The sequence below is a fragment of the Mesoplodon densirostris genome, chromosome 6, assembly GCF_025265405.1.
Source record: "Mesoplodon densirostris isolate mMesDen1 chromosome 6, mMesDen1 primary haplotype, whole genome shotgun sequence".
In the NCBI taxonomy this organism is placed as follows: Eukaryota; Metazoa; Chordata; class Mammalia; order Artiodactyla; family Ziphiidae; genus Mesoplodon; species Mesoplodon densirostris.
This window is the reverse complement of record NC_082666.1, coordinates 22,196,393-22,218,630: the sequence shown is the minus strand read 5'-3', so window position 1 is coordinate 22,218,630 and position 22,238 is coordinate 22,196,393. Positions and strand designations below refer to the sequence as shown.

At 50.7% G+C, this 22,238-nt stretch overlaps 1 protein-coding gene across 1 annotated transcript; it reads right to left on the bottom strand.

Moving 5' to 3' along the window:
* Positions 1–1,639: 1,639 nt before the first annotated feature.
* GLIPR2 (GLI pathogenesis related 2) lies at positions 1,640–21,928 on the bottom strand. The gene is made up of 5 exons (XM_060101749.1): positions 21,807–21,928; positions 11,675–11,783; positions 11,211–11,314; positions 9,183–9,260; positions 1,640–2,084 (listed from the first exon to the last, which is right to left on the bottom strand). Exons 1-5 carry the CDS (start codon positions 21,817–21,819, stop codon positions 1,924–1,926), a joined length of 465 nt encoding a protein of 154 aa, XP_059957732.1. The 5' UTR covers positions 21,820–21,928; the 3' UTR covers positions 1,640–1,923.
* Between the last annotated feature and the right edge of the window lie 310 nt (positions 21,929–22,238).

Here is a 22,238-nt window from a genome sequence, read left to right as displayed (position 1 = left end):
CCAGCTCAGCATTTTCTGTTCATGGAAACTCCCTAAGGGAGGGGACTCCAATATTCTAATCTTCTGGGGAACATCAGTTGATATATCAACTTGTTGGGAAGCCCTGAAGAAAATGAAGGGTATGTTTTAAAGATACAGATTTGGCCTGGAACTAGAAAGGTCAAGAAGAGTCTTTCTGTATTTCCACCTGTTTTATACCTCTGACAACTGGCTTTCTCACTTCTATGTATTTCCAACTCATAACAGGGCTTGCATATAGCTTTGGCTTGCCGTGGCCTTAATTCAAACTCATGGCATCCGTATTTTTTCAGTTCCACCGGTAAATTCTCTCCATATTTCTTGGCTCAAATTCCCAGTCCATGGCCAGCCTAGGGATTGGCTGCCCTTGGATCACATGTCCACTCTAGACCAGTCAGCTGTGTGATGGTAGGTCACGTGATTCAAAACATAGCCACCTAAGGAGCACAGTTTACAGGGGAGAGGTTGGAGGTATTCAGAATCTTGAGTTACATAAGATGGGAACTCAGAAGAGTTATGGATTACTACCTTAGTCACTGATAAAGAATCGGGCATGAATCACATGGGAGTAAGATATTACACAAACAAAAAAGATTTTATCAATATCCCTGGGTGAAATGAAGGGCACAGCATGAGCCTGTGTTCACAGTGCAACAGAGACCTTCAAAGACTGGCCTGCACAGACTCCCAGACCTGCCTATCTCACCACCTGGAGATGCCACGGTTTCAGGCACACACAGCTTGGCACCTGGGTTGGTCCCTCCCACATGGACCACTTGAAGTCGATATTCAAGAGGACTTTGTGTAGTTTGAGGCAAAACACAGAACTAAATTAGCGACTCTAAGTCCCAGCATGGGAGACATCTCCCTGGAACATGTGGGCCTGTCACACATTCCTGGAGGGAGCAGCAACACAGCTGCAGCCACAGCTGCCAGGAACACACCCCGGGCTCCCACCCTGTGTGCTGGGGGGAGGGCAGAGGCTGGAGGGCTTCCTCTGGGGGCCCTGAGTGAGCTCACCCTCACCCCCACGCTCACTGACTTCATCCTCCAAGGCTGCTTGGCCAAGAGCCCAGGCGGTGTGAGGGGCTTTCTCCCAGAACAGGCCCTGGGCCACCAGGCTGAGTGGGGGATGGGTGAGTCACAGGCCTAGCCCAGCTCCCTAGAAACCAAGGTGGTGCTGGGGGGCACACTGAACTCTGAAATGCCAGAGGATTTTAAGAAAAAAGGAAGGGTGGTGGGTGGGCAAGGGGCGGTGGAAGGTAGAAAAATGCAAGGAAGTAAAGCTTTTTTCTCCATTTGTTCTTTGGCAGTCCCACCAGAAAATTCCAGGAGGCGTGCAGATGACATCATGGCTTACAACTGAGAAATCTCAGTAATTCTGTGAAATGGAGCCCCTGCTTACCCCGTGTTTCCGATGGAAGCTGCTTTATATTTATGTGTTTAAAACTGTATCTTGTGTCACATTTAATGAGGGTTTAATATTCTTAAATATCTACCAAAAGTAGATTACAATGCATGAAGATCACATAAAATGAACTTCATTTTCTCAGCATCACAAACATTTGGAATACAGAAAGTCCAGGGATGGATATTATAAGTAAGAAAGGTACAAAAGGAGTTTGCTTAAAAAATTTTTTTAAAGTTTAAAAATTGATTTCCCCCCCAAAGTCCAAATAATTGCAGTCTAGGGAACCATCAAAGTAAAGGCTTCATATGCTCATTTCTTTGGTAAGAATGAATTCATGCAGAACTGTAAAACCGAGTGTGTGCTCAAGAGACTCATAACATCACACAAGCAAGCACCTACACCCACAGGGACAGACACACAGCTGAGTTTTTGTTGTTCTAGGCACTTCAAATCCAAGTTCTTAAGTCTGCCACCTTCCCGTTACATTGGACAAATTACTTCTTTGGAGGCAGGACATTTTCTTCAAAGAAGCCCTGGTTGACGACATTCCCTGCTGGGAAGTATCTAGCCACCACGAAAGAGGACCCATCACTTGCAGATGCCTTCCCCACTCCCATCTTCTTTGTATTCTTCCATACCATGGCAGTGAAATGTCCTGTAGGGGAACAGTCATGGGGAGAGGGAAACAGATTAGTTAGCAAAGCCTGGAGAATGATGTTTCAAGGGACTCTTGAACGCCTGTGCCATCTTGCCATGCTGTGAGAGGCTTGATCTTCAGCCACCAATCAGAGGAAGGAGACACAAAACACTGACCAATTTTCTAATGCATCAGGTCCTCTCAGTCAGCCACGAAGACCCTACTCATCTCACTCTCTGATGCCCAAAGGTTTCATGGTCTCCCAGAGATCATGGCAAAGCCCAGAGACCCCAACAATTAGGATGCCACCCTACCTGGCACCTGCTTCCACCCCTCCCCCCAAACTGTACTCTTCAAGGTCACCAATGATCTCCATGTTCCTTCCCAATGGTCACCTTTTGTCTTCATGTTACTTGACATCTCAGGAACATTAATGGAGTCGACTCTTCCGCTTTATAAAGGACTCTCCTCTTTTGGTTTCCTCTCTTGGCATTCCTCCCATGTCACTGCCTCTTCCTCTTCCTCCTCTATCTCACTTGTGAATATCGGAGGACCCGCTTTTCCCAAGGCTCAATCCTGGGCTCTCTTATCTTTTCTTTTTGCACTCTTCAGGCAATTTCGTCTTTCCCTGGCTCCCAAATTTCTTTCTCCAGCCCAAATCTCTCCTCTGTGTTCCAAACACAACTACTTACTTGACATTTCCACTTGGATGACTCACAGGCATCTCAAATTTAACCTGCCCAAACCTCACTCTTGATTTTGGTCCCTCCCATTTCCATGACTGGTACCTCTGTGCACAAAATCCTCAGGGTGGCTCTGTATTCCTCCCTCCCGCTCATTTCCCCACAACAACCCATCATTCAATCCTGAGGAATCGGAAGGGTAAGCTGTGACAAAGTGAGAGAGTGGCATGGACATATATACACTACCAAACGTAAAATAGATAGCTAGTGGGAAGCAGCCGCATAGCACAGGGAGATCAGCTCGGTGCTTTGTGCCAACCTAGAGGGGTGGGATAGGGAGGGTGGGAGGTAGGGAGACGCAAGAGGGAAGAGATATGGGAACATACGTATATGTATAACTGATTCACTTTGTTATAAAGCAGAAACTAACACACCATTGTAAAGCAATTATACTCCAATAAAGATGTTAAAAAAAAAATCCTGAAGAATCTAACCCCAAAATACATCTCCAGTCCATCCACTCCCCAAACTGTGGTCTCAACCACAAACTTTTCTCACTTGGGACCACTGCAACAGCCTTCGCCTGGCTTTCCAGCATCCACCCTTGCCGCCTCAATTCACTTTCCACTGACATAGCCAGAGAGATCATTTTGAGACATAAGTCCTATCTGTTTACTTCTCTGCTTAAAAATCCTTCCATTGTTTCTAGTCATACCTAAAACGAGAGTGAATGCTTTGCCCCAGTGGCCTCATTTCCATTCCTTGAACACATCCAGTTATTTCCGACTATAAAGCCTTTGCACACACTGGCCACTGTATGCAACGTTCTTCTGATGACCAGCGTTTTCTTGTCCCTTAGGTGTCAGTCCAAATGTCACTTTTTCAGAGAGGCCTTTCACAATCACTCTTATTTCCTGAACACCTTCCTCCCCAGAGAGTCTTATTGCACCATTTTCCCCCTCATAGCATTCTTTACCATTTGCAATGATATATTTGATTATTTGCTAATTGTTTGGCTCCTTCACTAGGCCATGAGCCCCACATGGGCAGGAACCAAATTGGTTTATTCATCAAAGTACACGTAGTGCCCTGGCACAGCCTGACACATGGAAAATGTAAAATAAACCTTTGTTGAATGAATGAATGGAATGAATGAGTGAATGAATGAAAGGCATATGAAAGAACCATCTTGGACTAAGTTCTGCCACCACTGGAAGTGCAGGGTTTCTACGGTTTGAGCTCTTTGAGACCTTGACAAGTTAGAGCCTCCTTCAGTTCCCTCTGCTCTGAGTCAAATAGCCCAGTTCCTTCTCAAGCTACTGCCTGCCCCTCCAGGTGCTTCTGGGGCTTGCCAAAGCTTCCCAGCATCATTCTCTCACTGTTCAGGCTGCCTGCACCTCACTCACTGGTATTTTCAAACTGTTAACATAGCTTAGCTTCTAACTCCCCTCCTGCTTTGGGGTCAAAGAGCTGATGCTGTAACATACTCTTTGCTGAATGACCATAAATTCTCGTCTCCTGGGAGTAGAGGTTGGGAGTTCAACCTTTGCACCTTTCTTATAGAGATTCTTTGACAGGTCAATGGGATATTTACTGCCATGTCACAGAATGGCATTCGTTTTCGAAAACAACCCCAAAGAGATTATGTTTCCTCTTTGAGGGCAGGCACCATATCTGTCTTATTGACCATTGGGCTTGGCACATAGTAGATGCCCAATTAATATCTGATGAAGAAAAGAAGAGACAGAGGGAAGGAGGAAAATTGTGATCAGAGTAGCTAAGCTTCCAGTGGCTGGTTAGGAAAGAAAGAGGGCAACCGCTTTATACCTATTAAGATGGAAACTATTTAAAAAACAAAACCAGGGCTTCCCTGGTGGCGCAGTGGTTGAGAGTCCGCCTGCCGATGCAGGGGACACGGGTTCGTGCCCCGGTCTGGGAGGATCCCACATGCCACGGAGTGGCTGGGCCCGTGAGCCATGGCCGCTGAGCCTGCGCGTCCGGATCCTGCGCGTCTGGAGCCTGTGCTCCGCAATGGGAGAGGCCACAACAGTGAGAGGCCCGTGTACTGCTAAAAAATAAATAAATAAAATAAAAAACAAAACCAAATGTTGGTGAGGATGGGGAGAAATTGGATCCCTTTTGCTTTGCTGATGGGAATGTAAGATGGTGCAGCCACTGTGGGAGACAGTATGGCAGTTCCTAAAATAATTAAATACAGAATTACCGTATAATCTGGTAATTCCACTTCTAGGCATACATCCAAAAGAACTGAAAGCAGAACTCAAATATTTGTACACCAGTGTTCATGGCAATATTATTCACAACAGCCCAAAGGGGGAAAGAAAACAACTGCCCGTCGATAGATGAATGGGTAAACAAAATGTATACACAATGGAATATTATTCAGCTTTAAAAAAGAAATAAAATTCCGACATATGCTACAAATGGATGAACCTTGAGGGTATTATGCTAAGTGAAATAAGCCAGACACAAAAGGATAAATATTGTAGGATTCTTACCTATATAGGTAGAATAGTCAAATTCATGGAGACAGAAAGTAGAACAGTAGTTACCAAGGCTTGGGTTGGGGGTGGTAGGAAAGGATAAAAGTAATTGTTTAATGGGTTTAGAGTTTCAATTTGGGATGATGAGAAAATTCAGCAGATGGATGGTGGTGATGAGTGCACAACGACATGAATGTACTCAATCCCACTGACCTGTATGCTTAAAAATGGTTAAAACGGTAAATTTATGTTAAGTGTATTTCACCACAAAATAAAGAAAGAAAGAAAGAAAGAAAGAAAGGGAAAGAAAGGAAGGAAGGAAAGAGACAGGCTGGTACCCACACTCTTCCATTCAGGGAAGAGACAGAGTTGATATTTCCCATTGTCTTGTATTTGATAAGGACTAAATAAACTTTCGTTAATTAAATTGTGTTTTTTCCCCCTATAAATGCACTCCATTTTTATAATTTTGAAATTTAGGTATAGTTTATTTCTTTGTCTACATCCCTAAAAGATTTGAGGTTACTAAATTCTTTATGAAAATAAGCAAACATAAACACTAATCAGTAGGGTTGATGGGATACAATCAAAGCAAGAATTAAAAGAAAACATAGGGTTGATGTGATACAATCAAAGCAAGAATTAGAAGAAAACAAACACTAAGTACAATTATGCATCCTGACCACTTATCCTTAAGTTCATGTTCACTGTTGCTCAATACACTTTGATTCTCACCTCAGAAAAGAAGAAATACTACTTTCCAATTCACCCTTGGTCCTTACACTTTTGAGTCACATCTCTTTCCCATCTTCAGGCTGTCAGCAGCATTGCCAGGTGTCACTGCTTCTATAGACTGTCTTGTCTTTTCTTGTTCTTTTCTTTTTTTTTTTTTTTTTAATTTGGCCATGCCATGAGGCATGTGGGATCTTAGTTCCCCAACCAGGGACTGAACCCAAGCCCCCTGCATTGGAAGCATGGAGTCTTAACCACTGGACTGCCAGAGAAGTCCCTTAGACTGTCTTTTCATTAAGGTTCATGCCCTTTTTCATACAAGGCTCTTCTCCAAGAGACCACATGCTTTAGCCACTGACCCACCCATTCTCTCTGTCACCCAGACAAGGAAGAGCTGCCATTTATCCACTGGTTGCCAGGAAAATAATTAAGACACCATATGCGCACCAGCAGTGTGAATGCCCGTGGAAGCCTATTCCAAATAGATGAGACTAAGTAATCTTTCTTCTGACTGGAGAGGTTTCTGTCTGCACAGTGATAATCAAGCCTGGGTATTTAGAGATGAATTAAAGGACACAACTTCCTTAGCAACCATCAAGATACACACTGGTTTCTAACCCTAAACTACTAACAGTTTCCTTCTTTTTCTTTTTTTTTTTCCTAAAGGGATCACATCCTCTTTCCTGCTATGGACCCAAACTTCCTAGAATATGCATTTGAAAAACAAGTTGAATAAGTTACAGTACATCCTTGCAAGAGAATAATGCATAAGAAAGAGAAATCTCTTTCTGTATTGATATGGAACAATCTCTGCCAAGCTGCTATGTGAACAAAGCAAGTGCAAAACAGATCATCTATCTGACACCAGAGTATAAAAAAGAGAAAAGAGAGCATTTACACAACTGCTGGTTCAGAACATCTCTAGAATGATACACAAGAAACTGGTATTACTGGTTGGGAGGGAAAGTGCTGGAGGCCAGGGACGGAAGGAAGACTTTCCACCTTATACAGCTTGCAAATTTCATGTCATATAAAAGTATTATTTATTCAGAATAAACAAAGCCTACGCATTAAAAGAAAACATAAAGGGACTGCAAGAAGCTATTTTTCTCTGCTCAGCACAAAGCATAGAACAGTGTCCTTCATCACAAGACTTTGACCCAGGTGGGGTGGGGTGGGGTAGGGACAGATTATAGGATATTTCAAAGGCATTTTCACCTACAACATGGACTCAGGTCAGGGAACCCCTGAACCATGGTGCAGCAAGAAGCAGCTCTGGGGGAGGCTGACTCATGGGGGATATGGGCTTGAGCATCTTTAAGGGTCTTGCGAGCCCCGCTTATATCACCACCCAAAGCTGTGCTCCCGTCTGAGGATCAGGCTCTGTGTGACCCCAGGCATTGTCCACTGGCACCTGGGATGGCATAGGGGCTGGAGGCTCTGGGATTTTCCTCTTTAGGGCTGGGAGATGTGGGGCAACAGACAGGATCACAGGGGGTCAGTGATCACGGAAAGTTGAGTCCCATCTCCAGCTCTGACACTTGAGAGATTCCCACCTTGGAGCAGGGGCCATGGAAAAAGCATCAGATTGAGGATAGAAGGTAAACAGAAGTCTCTTCCCCTTTCTGGACCTCAGTTTCTCTTCTGCAAACGGGTGGAATAAAGCCCCACCTTCAAATGGTGTTGCAGGGTTATGTGGCCATGGAGGCAGAGATGCTTTTTACTGTCAAGTGGCATGCACACACGAGCAACACCAATCACTTGCTCTGACACATGTCTGATTGCTCAAGAATCTTGCTCAACGGAAAAGGACATACAGACGCTGTGAAATAAAACGTCTTCTGGACACTGATCTTTATGAAAAGAAGACCAGGTTCTGCCTACACGTCCTTAATCACTGGTAGGAGGTTGTCACTGTTCCCTCCCTCACCTCTCAAATCTAATTGCCACAGAACCAGCAATTCTCACTCAGGGCCTGACAGTGGCCTCCTTGTCCTGCCCCGCAGGGCAGACGCTTCTACCTCTCCCCACATGACTGCAAGAACCCCTGCCCAAAGGGGTGAGCACAAACCACAGGAAACGGTGACTGGCTCTGAGAACGTGTCACTTCCTGCTTCTGAAGAATCCTCCAGAGGGTAAGAAGCCATAAGTGGCTCCACCCATGGGTGGGATGGGGTGGGGTAGAGGAATGGGGGGTGGACAGAGAATCCCCTTTTCAGTTTCCCTGGTGCCTTCTGGTCAGAGAAATTCACAGCCCCTTCCAACCCATCCTGGGCCCTGGGTGCATGTGAGTCGGTCCTGAGGAAAGACAGGAGCCTGGTGATTCCTGCTGAGGGGCAGGGGGGAGCCCAGAGCTTGGAGCAGCTGCCCGGGGCTTAGTAAGCTAACCATTTACTGCTCACCGGGGAGGCCTATGCAAAGGCTGATGGTCCCCATGGCCGGTTCCCTGCATCTAAATACCGGCTCTCAGAATGTCCCATAGAGGGCTCCACCTTGTCCCTCTGCATTGGGGACAGGGAAGAACGGGGAGTCGACCCTAGTTCACACAACTACTAGTGCCAGAGCTAGACTAGATCCAAGCTTTCTGCATTCCAGGCTTGCCTGAATGATAAGTATAAAGTATAAAGTATACAAAGTATAAAGGTGAGAGAGTGCCTGGGAAGCTGTGAGGAGTGAGGTGCAGAGAGGAAGGATGTGAGGGTGTGGGGGGAGGAGGGAGCTCAGACCAGAAGAGCCAGCAGCTTGGCCCTTTTCTTGATGGCCCCAGGAAGCCACTGGCAGTTTAATCAGGAAAGCAGCGTGGGCAGAAGGGGTCTTAGAATATTCTGGCTGCTCGGGAGCAGGCTGGAGCAGAAGTGGGATGACTGGTTAAAAGCGCTGAGGCATCACTCCTGGAAAGAAACGTTCAGCGACCTTTGAAATCCACAGCCTCCTTATATCACACTCCAGTCACGTGAAGAGCTTTGAGCTGGTGGGACAGGAATTGGCAGCTTGGGTGCTCTTGGATGGAGGGATGTGTGTGTGTGTGTGTTGGGAAAACAGGGTTTTGCCTTTGGGCAAAGTCAAACTGGAGAAATATGGAAGAAGTGAAACAGGGGAGAAATGATTGATTTTCAGAGAGTTAGCTCCTCTCTGAAGTCAGACCCAAACTGCACCCCAGCCCAGGGCCAGGTCACTGGTGTGACCATGTCACTCACCTGTCCCGGAAGTGAAGCCAGGCTGCTGAAAATTGTAGTTCTTTATTTCACTGTACCATCTATCAGCCACCTCCTTTCCTGTATGGAAAAGACAGTTTAAAACTCAGCAGCAAAATCAACCGACTCCCTATTCCTTCCATCTTCTCCCATTAACCCCAAAGCACCCATCCCACAGTTAGATGTCTCATAAAGAACCAACGAGCTGACATGGGGACTCCTGCCCATGAGCACATCCAGGCTGTAGGGAGGGCCTTGTTAGGGGTTGGAAAGAGCCCTGGCCTGAGGTCAAGGGACCAGCATCTGTGTCCCTGCCCTGACACTAATTCACTGTGTAATCCTGGGCAAGGCCTGCCCCGCTCTGTACAATCGGGTTGAATACAACGTACTCCAAGGGCTTCTAATGATGCTCCGAGTTTCTGGGAGACCACACCCTCATCCCACCCAAGTCTGGCTCCTGAAACACCCACAGGAGGAAATGTAATTGAGCCGGTGGGTCAAGGTCTCCACTGCAGGCAGAAGAGTACTCCCCTGGAGCATCCACTGGCCACAGCATTTCCCTGGGAGCGGCTGATCTCAGGGCCAGAGAGCTAGGAGCCTTGGACCTCAGAGCAGTAAGTCTTTTTTTTTTTTTTTTTTACAACTTTATTGGAGTATAATTGCTTCACAATGGTGTATTAGTTTCTGCTTTATAACAAAGTGAATCAGTTATACATATACATCTGTTCCCATATCCCTTCCTTCTTGCGTCTCCCTCCCTCAGAGCAGTAAGTCTTGAACTTGAATGAATGCACGAATCACCTGGGGCTCTTGTTAGAAGGCAGATTCTGACTTTGGTAGATCTAGGGTGGAGCCTTGAGTCTGCATTTCTAACAAGTTCCCAGGTGCTGCTGCTCATCTGTGGCAGCAGCTGGGGAGCTGTTCAAAATTACTGATGCCTGGGGCCTGCCACAGGCTGACTGTATCAGTGTCTCCGGAGGGGATATCCAGGCACTAGTATTTTTTGAAAGCTCCACAAAAGTTCCCAGTGTGTAGCCAGGGTGGGGAACCACTGCCCTAGAAATGTCCTACCCAACCCCTCTGTAGAGATGGGGAAACTGGGGCCATGGAAGGTAGCAGATTTGCTCAAAGCCCCACAGGGAGCCAGTGCGAGGAGCCCTGTCTCCGGCCGGCTCTCTCCCACCCCTCTCCCTTCTCCCCGCCAAGGCCCACAGCCTGAGCCTGGGGAGGGGCTGCAGGTCTCAGGCTCCTGCTTTCCCAGGGAGCAAGCGCACACGTCTCCTGGAGGGACTCTGCCCCAGGGAAACCAAGAGGACTCCCAGGGCCTCCCCGGGGAACTCCCAGGAATGTGAGGCCAGGGAGGGAGCAGTCATTCTCCCCAGGAGTTTGGAGAAAGCTTCAGAGCACGAGGTAGCTCTCTCCAGCATTTTTCCTAAAAAGCCACAACGGCCTTGTCAGAGCCAGGAAGCTCAAGAATGTTTGGTCAGTGTGGTGGCATCACCATTCCAGGCTGTGACCTTGGATGAGGAATTGTCTTTCCCATTATTATTACTTTTTCCAGCACGGAAAAAAGCTCTACTGCACTTTTTCTCGTGAAGAAAGTTAATACATAAGCACTGTAAATATTTTCAGAAAAACGCAAGGAACGTAAAATCCTTCTGAGGCTGGGGATGCTTCAGGGCCCGCAGGGTCAGGCTGAGACTCAGCATAGAAACGGTCTGTCTCCCCGCCCTCACTCCTCTGCTGGGAGCTCTTCTGGAAGGGGGTTGGGGCCGGGCAGTCTGACTCATCTCTGTGTCCCTGGCAGCCAGCACAGGCCTGGCCCTGAGCTGGCCATTGGAGACCTTGTGGTGAGCGGCAGTCAGCTCCTTGGAGCAGACAGACAGCTCTGGGGTTCTCTTCCCTTTTTCTGGGCCTGTGGCTGCATCACGGCGACGACACCACGGAGGGCGCTGGGGCCAGAAGGGGCCTGCATGCTGGATGTCCTAGGCCTGGCTCAGGCAGGAGTTGGGGAGCCGAGAAACGACTCACCTGTCTGATCGTAGGATGCCCACGCCAGGTTCTCTCCGCACTGGCCACGACCGGACTCTGGGCTGTGCTTGAGGATCCTCGTGCTGGCCAGGGCCTCTGAATACCTGCCGGAATCCACGGTGCTTCCTTAGAGCGAGTACAGCCCAGGGAAGCCCCCAGAGTAGGAGCCCTAACCTGGTGTGGCTGAGCTTCCTTCCCTGCCCTGGGCTTGCTGAGGCGATCAGGAGCATCACACCTGCAACTCGTCTAAGTCCCCACTCCAGTCCCATTTTACAGAGGAGCAAAGTGAGGCTCAGAGGAACAATGGGACCTGCCTGAGTAAGTGGCAGAGTGGTTATTCAAGTCTGGCTGTATTTGCCCCCCAACCCAAGTCCCTCCTGCCTTCCAGAGCCCATCTGGGACTGCAGCAGTGGCAGCACCGGGAAGGGCCCGAGTTGCCCGGGGCCCTGGGGGGGGGGACTCACTGCTGAGCCTCCCGGTTGAGCTTCTTGCAGAGCTTCAGCGGAGAGACGCCATGCTGCTTCCGGTACTCATTGTGGGCCTTCAGGACCTCGTCATTAAACTGCTTGGAAGCTGCAATGATTTCAAGATGGAGACTGTCTCAGCGCGGAGAAAAGGGCTACGGAAAGTACGCCAGCAGGCTTCAGAGCAAAGCCCAGCTCAAACCTCAGGCCATGTGCCCAGGCTGCTGCCCCAGTCTCTGCACATTGATGCCCCCTGGACTGCGCAGGGCCCCATGGGGCACGTTAGGCATTTGGATCTTTATCCAAGGCAATGGGAAGCAACTGAATGGGGGCGGGGAGTGAGCTGAGGAGAGCTGTGTTTCTGGAAGACCCTGCTGGCTGCTGAGTGGGGGATGGGCTGGAGGTGCAGAGCAGATGGTGGGAGGCTGGACAGGAAGCAGCAGGACTTCTGCAAGAAAATGTTTGAAGGAGACTGGGTATCTCAGAGCGGACCTACAGTGCATGGTTGGGGGGGACTGGCAAGGGCTGGAGGTGGGAGCCCAGAGAGAAGAGGCCTGGCTGGGGTGGAGGGGTGCCTGCACTGTCCCAAGAAAGAGGGACAGATGAAGAGAAGAGGACCAACCAGGGTAGAACAGCACTGGGAAGCGGAGAGAGGGGAGAGTGTGGGAGAGAACGCGGTGGTGGGGTGGGATCAGCTGGGTTCAGGCTTGCAGGTGAGGGAAGAGGTGGAGCCTGTGTCCAACTGGGTCACAACCTCAGAAAAAGCAAGGCCAAGAAGTGGTGAAGCCAAGGGTAGGCCAGGTCGGTAGTGGACAGAGGTCACTTCAATTCGGATCTGAAATGGAACCCCGTCCATCCCACATCCTCCATCCATCTCTCCACCACTCATCCATCCAACTATTGATTCATGATCTAAGCATCAGCATCCAACCACCCATCCATCATCCATCCAATCCCAACCCATCCCTCTGTACATCTGCTCTCTGAGTGCCTCCTCTGTGCGAGGTCCCATATTGTATGCTGGGGGTCCAGAGACAAATCAGCCATGTCCTGCCCTCAAAGAGCTCACACACAGAAGGGAGACAGCCTTGTAAACAGACACTAGCCAACAGTGTGGTAGGGCCAAGGTGCAGGTGAGCACAGGTCAAGAGGAACTCAGAGAAAAGCAGCCTAACATGATCTGGGGGATCAGGAAGGTGACCCCTGATTTGAGGCCCCACAGATGTCTGGACAGGAGCTGGCCAGGCTAAGATTGCAAAGGCGCAGAGCACAGCCTTAGGAATCTGGGAGTCCCCCCTCTCCCTCCCCCCACCTCCCCACCATGGAAACGGGGGGGTGAGCTGGGTGAGTTATGAGCGAAGGCCACAGAGGGTCCATAACACTGAGCTAGTCCCCTCTGGCGGGAGCCTGACCCTGAGGCCTGGCCATGGGCAGGGAGGGTGTAAACCAGAGGATGAAAGAAGCACCCCTCTGTCCACTGGCCCAGGTCACCTTCGCCAGCCACCTTTCTCCTCCTCTGCTGTCTTCCCCCAGAGGCCATGGAGAAGAACCAGCAGGGGTCCTCTTCCCCTCCCTCAGCCAGATCCCTCAGGTCTCCTAGGCCTTCAGATAGAATCCCACTGGGCCTCTGAGGGGATGTGAGGGAAGAAGACCCAGGGCTTGCCCTCCAGAGCTTTGGGCTAGACGCCAACCCAGCAGAGGGAAGGACACTGCAGGCTATGCCAGTGGTGGTTGAGCTTTCCAAGGGGTTTCCGAGATATTGGACAGTGAGTGGTCCTGACCTCAAACATTCCAGGGCCCGGCAGGGCAGTCCATTGGGGTCCAGTCACAGTAATGTGGAGTGAGACAGGGACAGGGGTGGGAGAGGGGTGCTGAATGCCAGGATCTGGGAGATCTGGGTTGACAGGCAGAGATGGGGAGATGCTGTGACAAAGGCATGGAGGTGAAAACCCTGGTGATGGTAACTGGGCACAAGGCAGAGGGTGGAGCTACCACCTGAAGTCTCAGGCCTCTGTGGCTAAGAGGCCGGCCAAGCCCTTGTTGGAACGAAAGACAAGGATTTGGGGTTTATTGGAGGGAGGGGGGGAAAGGGAAGATGCTGTCTAATGGGTATAGAGTTTCAGATCTACAAGATGGAAAAGTTCTGGAGATCTGTTTTATAGCAATGTGAATATACTTTACACTACACTAAAAAATGGTTAAGATGGTAAATTCTATGTCATGTGTTTTTTACCACAATTAAAAAAAAAAAGATTTTGGGTTTAGCATGTTCCTGTGGATAATGGAGTCACAGAGGCTTTTAAAGAATATCTCAGGTGCAAGTGGTGGAAGCCACAGCAACTCACGGGAACCGCACTGGGGCCTCGCTGACAACACGCTAAGGAGTCAGCTGGGTGGCGTGGCAGCCAGAAACCCATGGGCTCCGGGGTGATGTGTTGCACAAGCCAGTGTCCAGCTGGAATGCTTCACCCAGCCCAGGCCCCACCTTGCATTAGAGGCAGTGAGAATCTGAAGTGTGTTTGGAGATGGTGATGAGGTGAAGGAGGGGCTGGATATGTGGTCTTATAAGGGATGGTTGCAAGTACAGGAGAAGATCAGACTTTGGAAGACACCGTAGAGGGCCCTGCTGAACTCTGGGGCCCCACAGGGCAGAGCTGGGGCCAGTGGGTGGAAAAGCCAGGATGACAGATTTCAGCTCAGCCTAAGATAGGTCTTTCTCTCCATGAACGCTTTCTGAAGACAGAAAAGGCTACCTCGCAAGGTAGTGAGCTCTCCAGCACTGGGGACAAACAAGCAGGTGATGCCTCTCAGAGGGATTCAGGCACTGAAGACCCAGTCAGATGACCTTTAAGTCCCTTCCAACCCTGAGATCCCATAAGGTCCCATCAGGGTAGGGGTGAGAGGAGGCAAGATGACCGACTGACCCCAAACTTCCAGGAGTTCATAGCTTGTCTAACGAGTGATCAAGGTAAGTGTATGTGTCCATGCAAGGGCAGGTGTGGATACACACAAAGTGACAGAAGGTCTCTATCTGAGTGACAGACCTGGCCAGGTCCATACTAATGTTCCTTCCAGCTCCTATGTCCCAGGCAGGCCACGGTGGGACACTACGGGAGATGCATGGGACTGAGTGGCATGGGCAATGTGACCACAGATGTATCAGGGAAAGCTCCCTGGAGGAGGTGATGAGGAGGCAAAAGCGCAGAAAGGGCCAGTGTGGAAGGGACCTGGTGTATCCCGGGGCTGTGAGGAGGAGGTGGAGATAAGGGGAATGGGGGGGTCGCTAAGGTGAAGCCCGTTTAAAGACAGCTCTGGGGCTGCCCTGGTGGCGCAGTGGTTGAGAGTCCGCCTGCCGATGCAGAGGACAGGGGTTTGTGCCCCAGTCCAGGAAGATCCCACATGCCGCGGAGTGGCTAAGCTCGTGAGCCATGGCCGCTGAGCCTGCGTGTCCGGAGCCTGTGCTCTACAACGGGAGAGGCCACAACAGTGAGAGGCCCGCGTACCGCAAAAAAAAAAAAAGACAGCTCTGAGTGCTGGGGTGAGGATACACTGGACTCTGGAGTGCTCAGGCCCTGCAGTCTCCTTGGCAGAGGGGACATAAGGTTGCTAAAAACTAGGTCACTGCACTCCCAGAATGTGGGAAGTAGTGAAACAAAAGTGAAAGTTCCTGCGCCCAACCTAAGCTCGTGGCCCAGAAGCTGAAGCCAGTCATTGATCCCAGCAGAGCCAGTGCCCTGGGCCAGGGTTCCTAGGAAGGGGTCAGGAGGGGTGCCCTCTCTCCCTGCCCCTGGCTGGGAGGCCTGGGGGCCCCACGACCACACCCCTGGCTGACTCACTGGTCCCCTCTCACCACGGCAGCCAGTCCCAGTCCAGGCGGCCCCTGTGAGCAGAACCTCAACCTCAGGGAGGCAAGATACCACTGATGACCACACCCAGAAAGAGGCACACCTCACTTTTGTAGAAAAACCTGAAAGCAGATAAACATAAGGAAAAAAGGAGTCAAAGAAAACCCACCCATCCCTGCCTGACACAGGGAGAGCCCTCAGAGCCACCCCATGGTTGGGGGTGGGGAGGGGAAGGGAGGGATTATGCCCTTATTTTGTGGGAGGGTAAACTGAGGCTCAGAGGTCACACAGCCTTAGGGTACCAGCCTGGAATGAAGGAGGACCTTTCTTCTGCTCGATGGCCAACCATTCTAGGTGCCAAGCCTGTGCAAGATCTGATTTACTTCTCACCACCATTGTGGGAGCTTCCACTACTGTACCCATTTTTTGGATGAGGAAACTGAGGCTCAAGAAGGAAGTAACCTGTCCACATTCCTACAACTGGACCAGAGGTAGGCCCATGAGGAGAGAAACCCTGCCCTTAACCCCACCCCACCCCAAGGGTCACGAGACAGAGGAAATCATTGAGAAGAGAAAGATAGGGCCACCAGACCCAGGAGGAGGATCAGCCCAGTGGGGTTGGCAGCCGCCTTCAAATCTCTGAGGGGAAAGAAGAGGAAGAAGGAAGAGGAGAAAAGAACTCAGATTTCTCAAGAGCCTCCTCTGTGCCAAGGCCTTTATAGACAGACCGGCATGAGGGGCCCCAGAGGAAAATCAGGGGCTGTGGAGTAGAAGCTCCAGGGGGCAGACCTGGGGCTTAAGGCCAGAGCTGTTGAAAGGTGGAAGGGGCTGCCTGGGCCTGGCTCCTGCAGCTGAGGGAAGGCGGCAGGCCAGGGCGGTCTCTGCCGCTTGGAGGGTGCAGGCATCTTGGGTGGGGCTGGACTGGGGGCTCTTGAAGGTTCTTTAGGGCAGAGCTCCTAACTGTCGAATAAAGACTCTAAGGAGGTCCGTGCCCCTCCTCCCTCGCAGCTGGTGGCTGGACGGGCTCCTCCCTCAGCATCCATCCTCTTCGGAGGCCTCCCAGAGCCCAGCTGACTCATTTCTCAGCCCTCGCCAGACTCCCCACCAGAGAGGCCCAGGACCGTCAGGGGCCAAGGCAGGAATTATGGACAGGCCCCTTTGGTCCCCTGGCAAGAGGCTAGAAAGCCTTTGGGGCAAAGCTGGTTTTGCTAGTTTATCAGGAAGAAAGAATAAAAAGTTGATTAAAAAAACAAACATATATACACTAATATGTATAAAATAGATAACTAATAAGAACCTCTGTATAAAAAATAAATAAAATAAAATTCAAAAAACAAACAAACAAACAAAAAAGCAATGAGTTCCAGATGAGTAGCTCTTTTCAGCTTGGGTTCCAGGAAATTCAAGAGGCAAATCCCAGCTCTGCCTTTTACTAGCTGGGTGACCTTGGACAGGTTTCTTAATCACTCTGTGCCTCATTGACTCCATATACAAGATGGGGATAACAGTATTCACCTCACAGGGTTGTTGTGAGAATTAAATAAATTAATCTTCGTAAATGCTTTAGAACAGCTCTGGAGCAAAGTGAACAACTATAGTTCAACTAAATGTCAGCTATAATTATTATCATTACTGTTGGGCAGCCTCCTAAAGTCCAAAGTTCCTCCTGGCCTTGGGGGAAACTGCCCCCATCAGATCCCTTCCCTGATTTTAACAGGAGCAGGGCTGCTGGTATTTAACTTGGCCTTTGATGACCTCTTTCAGTACCTCTGAGCTCAGATATTTACTGAGTAAGTGAGCACAAGAGCAAATGAATGAGATTCTCACACTATCACTGGGTAAGCCTGAGGACAGGATTCTTCTCATTACAGAGGAGGAAACTTTGGTCTTTAGGAGGACATGTGAATTGCCCGAGGTCACACAGTGAGTCCACATCAGAGCCAGATCTAAGAATGTCCCTCCTTTGCCCCGGACCTCACACACTTCCCACCTTACATACATCTTCCTTTCCCTGAGCATGAATGACAAGGATGTCCCAGTGTATCTATCGGCTGCCCCTTTGTGATGGGCAATAGTCACTGAAGGGCTGAAGGAGCCAAGGGCAGGGAGAGCGCTTGCTCCCACCAGCAGACAGGTGGTCCCCTCTCCAGCCCCGCCTGCCGCCACGCAGGACTACCCGCCAGCACTGGGCAAGCCCCTGCCCAGTGCCGGGGCCCTGCTTCCCCACCTGTGTGAGAAGGAAGGATGACATCTGTGGTTTTCAAAATAGCTTCAAAGCAGGGAAACCCTTTCTTTGAACCTTTCTCTGGAATCAACAGATGAAAACGGTACTGCTGGGACTGACCTGGCCACATGGCCTCCCCTTGCAGAGGTGTGAGGGCCTTGCTCAGTAGAAAATTCCTGGATTAGTTGGTCCCTGAAGGTCTTTCTGCTCTGATAACCTCTGGGGCTGGGAGATGTGGGTCAAGGGATAATAAGATTCTTAGAGATAATTAGAGGATGTGTGGATGTCCCTAAGGGCCAGAGTCCAGGCTGAGAAGCAGGATGACAAGTGGGTATTGTGGTAGAGGGGACAGCAACCGGCTGGGAAGTCAGAGAGCTGGGTACAAATCCCAGTTTGTCCACTTATTGGTCAGGGTGTGAGCTTGGGCGAAGTACTCAACCTCTGTAAATCTATTCAGCTGATAACAATTGTCTCACAGTGCTATTACAAAAGTTAGTAACACATGTGAAATACCCAGCTCCAAGCCTGGCACACAGCAGGAGCAGAATAATTGGTGATCACTGTTATTAGGGACTATATTAGAGGCTTCCACTGAGCCCCAGGCCATTGCCTTTCTCTGCCCGGCTGCAAACTGAAGCCCAGCAGGGAGACCAGGGCCAGTGGCCGGACCTGGAAGTCTCTGAACACTGGGCCAAGTGACTTCTGGAATTTAAGCTGTTTTGGTTATGTGACACTTTTCCAGCAATGCCTGCTACCCCAACAGCTCTGGGGTATATCTGAGGTTGAAGATTAAAAAGAGATGGGCTCCTATGCAGTGATGAGGAAACTGAGGGCCAGAAGAGGCAGGCTCCTTATGAAGGTCTTTGTGGAACCACAGAAAGCCCCTGGGAGGATACATGTCTGTGATGCCGCCTGTCTTTTGGGCACAGACAGCCTCAGGCTGGCAGCCTGGAACATCAAGCTTGGGACCATGTCACCCAGAAAAGTCACTTTCTCTTGGGGACCCTTAGGGGAGCCAGATATTATCCAGGGGGCTCAGAGTCTTCGGGGCGGGGTGGGGGAGACAAATAAAATGCATGTGGCTAAAGGCCAGCATTCTGAAAGGTCCCTGGGTATATGTGGAGGGTGGGCATGGGAAGGGGGGTGGAAACTGCCTGAACCACCTCTAATCTGTCTTCCACCACCATCCTGCTCGACTCTGCATTTCCAGTCCTGGAAGGTGTCATCACCTTCCTGCACCCAGATTCATACCACTGACCTTTCCTTCATATTCACAACAACTTAGTCACCACGTCTGCTCGAGGCTACCATCTCAAAAATCCATCCCCGCTTCCTCTCCAGTCCCTTAGAGGTCTCTGTCATCTCTTGCCTGAGTAACTGCAGCAGCCTCTCCCTGACCCCCACCTCCACCTTCTTCCTATCTGATCCACCCTCCACCCTGGAACAGCTCTAGTCCTGCGGCTTTGAGATCGACGCTTTTCGATGGTACCCCCAGGTCCCATCGGAAAAAGTCCAAAGTTCCAAGACACTCTGGGGTCTGACCACCTCTTCCAGGAGCCTTTATTGGACGCTTGGGCAGAGATTTCCCCTCCCCTGAGCTCCCACTGCTCTTCACCTGTACCTGTCTTGTGGCTTAGATCACTTTCCACCTCTTACTGGAGCCATGTGGTGCCTGTCTATCCCCCCCAGTCCGCTTTATGGTGCATTTCATAATCCACATGAACACTCCTGAGGGCAGGGGCCATGCCCTCCGCAGCACTGGGTCCACAGCTTGGTACAGAGCTGATAAATGGTGGAATAGAAGGATGAGAGGGAGGGAAGGAAGGATGGAGGGAGGGAGAGAGGGGGAGAGGGATGAATGAACAAATAGAAGATAGGCACCCAGCAGTTCTGGAAAACTGTTTCTTAGGGAAGAAGCCAGAAACAACTGATTAAAATATAGCTTTAGAGAATTTGTGGATTTTCTCCTAATCTATAGAGAAAGGAACTGATTTCCCAAGTAGGGATCTCAAAGTGCCCTCTCACATCTTCCATGCTCGTGTCCCCACCCTCCTCTCCCCACACCCGCCACCTATCACATTCTTCTTTAACTGCAAGTCACCTTTCCATACTGTAAAAGACCCTGGGGATGATATAGGCCATCCTCCTTGTATAGATGAGGAAACTGAGGCACAGAGAAGGAAAGGGCTCTGACTGAGATTACACAGCAAGTGATTAGCAGAGCCGGGGCTGAAAGCCAGACCTGTAACTACAGATAAGGGCAGGTTAGGACCAATGCCAGAGAAAGCTACTTACTCCCAACACTGGTACCTCATAAGTCCAGATCTTGAGGACAGATTCAAGAAGAGACCCAGCCTTACCCATCTGAGGCTGACAATCTCAGCTTCCCATGAAGCAGGACTTTTGAACTCTGTTCAAAAGCTGTTCATTTACAATAGCCCGGAGATGGAAACAACCTAAGTGTCCATCATCCAATGAATGGATAAAGAAGATGTGGCACATATATACAATGGAATATTACTCAGCCATAAAAAGAAACGAAATTGAGCTATTTGTAATGAGGTGGATAGACCTAGAGTCTGTCATACAGAGTGAAGTAAGTCAGAAAGAGAAAGACAAATACCGTATGCTAACACATATATATGGAATTTAAGAAAAAAAAATGTCATGAAGAACCTAGGGGTAAGACAGGAAAAAAGACACAGACGTACTAGAGAATGGACTTGAGGATATGGGGAGGGGGAAGGGTAAGCTGGGACAAAGCGAGAGAGAGGCATGGACATATATACACTACCAAACGTAAGGTAGATAGCTAGTGGGAAGCAGCTGCATAGCACAGGGAGATCAGCTCGGTGCTTTGTGCCCACCTAGAGGGGTGGGATAGGGAGGGTGGGAGGGAGGGAGATGCAAGAGGGAAGAGATATGGGAACATATGTATATGTATAACTGATTCACTTTGTTATACAGCAGAAACTAACACACCACTGTAAAGCAATTATACTCCAATAAAGATGTAAAAAAAAAAAAAAAGCCTCCTGTGAGGCAGGAACTATGCTGAGATAGACATGGTTCCTGGCTGCCAAAAGTGAGGAGTCTGTGGGAAACAGGTCTTTGGCTGGGTAGTGTCCCAACCTGACTGCTGGGAGGGCTGCAACAAAGAAGACAACAGGTGGGGAAATCGGGGTGGGCTCCCAGCACAGGAGTTGAGCCTAGAAAGATGGGGAGGATTTTCAACTTCACAGAAGTGGGAGAGGTGGAGTGCTGGTGGTGGTGGTGAGTGCTGGGAAAGGGAACCCAGCGGAAGAACTATGCCCAGAGCACAGCTGAGTGCAGGGGGAGGAAAGGGGCGATGGTCAACTCCCAGAGGGCCCCGCCGTGGGGCTGAAGAATGTGTACTCTTTCACCTGCAGACAATGGGATGGAAGGTGTTAGGGAATCACCGGGACAGCCACCGTGGTGAGGATGGTCCGCGACAGGTCAGAGAGAAAGAGGAAGCCGTTGTTGGCAGCCGTGTGTAGCCTGACTGAGTCTGGCACTGGGTAGGGGTGGAGGGGGGCTTAAAGGAGGAGGGACAACGACCGAAGAAAAGGATGCTCAGAGCTGTCTTTCGGAGGGTTGGTCGGGGCAGGCTGTTTTGCAGGAAGAGATGCTGTCACAGTTCTGTGGCTTTTTCCAACTCTAACCCTGTCCTGAAACAAAGCAAAAGCCACGCCTTGGCCGGACGCTGAGCGCTAATCCCATCAGCGCCTGGAAGCCCTCCCTGACGCAATCTCTGGCTCGCAGACAGGAGGACCCTCCCTCGGTCTCGCCTTCCTCCCTCTCTCCCGAGGGCCCGACGGCCACCCCGGCTTCCTGGCTGCCCCGGAAACTGCCCGCGTCGCGAGCCCCTCCATCCCGCACCCAGTAGTCCCGGAGCGCGGCCGGAACCGTGTCGCCCTGGCGGAGGCTGTCGACGCGCTTCCCGGGGATCCAGCCCACCGCGGGAAGAGTGACAGTGAAGACCCCGGAGCCTGGGGCTCCGAGCCATCCCCGCACCCCGGCCCAGCTGGCACGGCGGGCTCACCTGATTTGCCCATGGCAGGCTCCGCGCGCTCCTCGGCTCCCGCTGCGCTGCGCTGCGCTCCCTGCCGGCCCCGCGCCGCTCCGAGAGCCGAGGAGGAGGCCGGGCGGCCGCAGCTCCTCCCCCGGCGCGGCCCGGCCCCCGCCTTATAAGGCAGCGGCAGCTGCGGGAGGAGGCGCCTGGGGCCACCCCGCCGGCTGCCTGGAGGAGGCACCGCGCGCCTTCTCGCCCTGCTCCCGAGAACTTGCCCCGCGTGGGGACCCCAGCGACTGCTCAGGGCTCTCCAAGTGCGGACGGGGAGCCCAGGGCCTCCTGGACACCTGTCCCTCTCGAGACACTGAATGGGGATGCAGAGGGAAGCCCACGCCTCTCACCCTGTTCCTGGTAGATGCTCAGCAACTGATGCGCTGCGGGGACCTCGGGGCTCACAGTCGA

What these genes read in the sequence shown, in the direction of transcription:
- GLIPR2 (XM_060101749.1), bottom strand. An exon ending in CTCAACCGGGAGGCTCAGCA is followed by an intron (nt 11,315 to 11,674) that starts GTGAGTCCCCCC and finishes GGATTCCGGCAG; the next exon opens with GTATTCAGAGGCCCTGGCCA. An exon ending in TGGCTTCACTTCCGGGACAG is followed by an intron (nt 2,085 to 9,182) that starts GTGAGTGACATG and finishes GTTCCCCTACAG; the next exon opens with GACATTTCACTGCCATGGTA.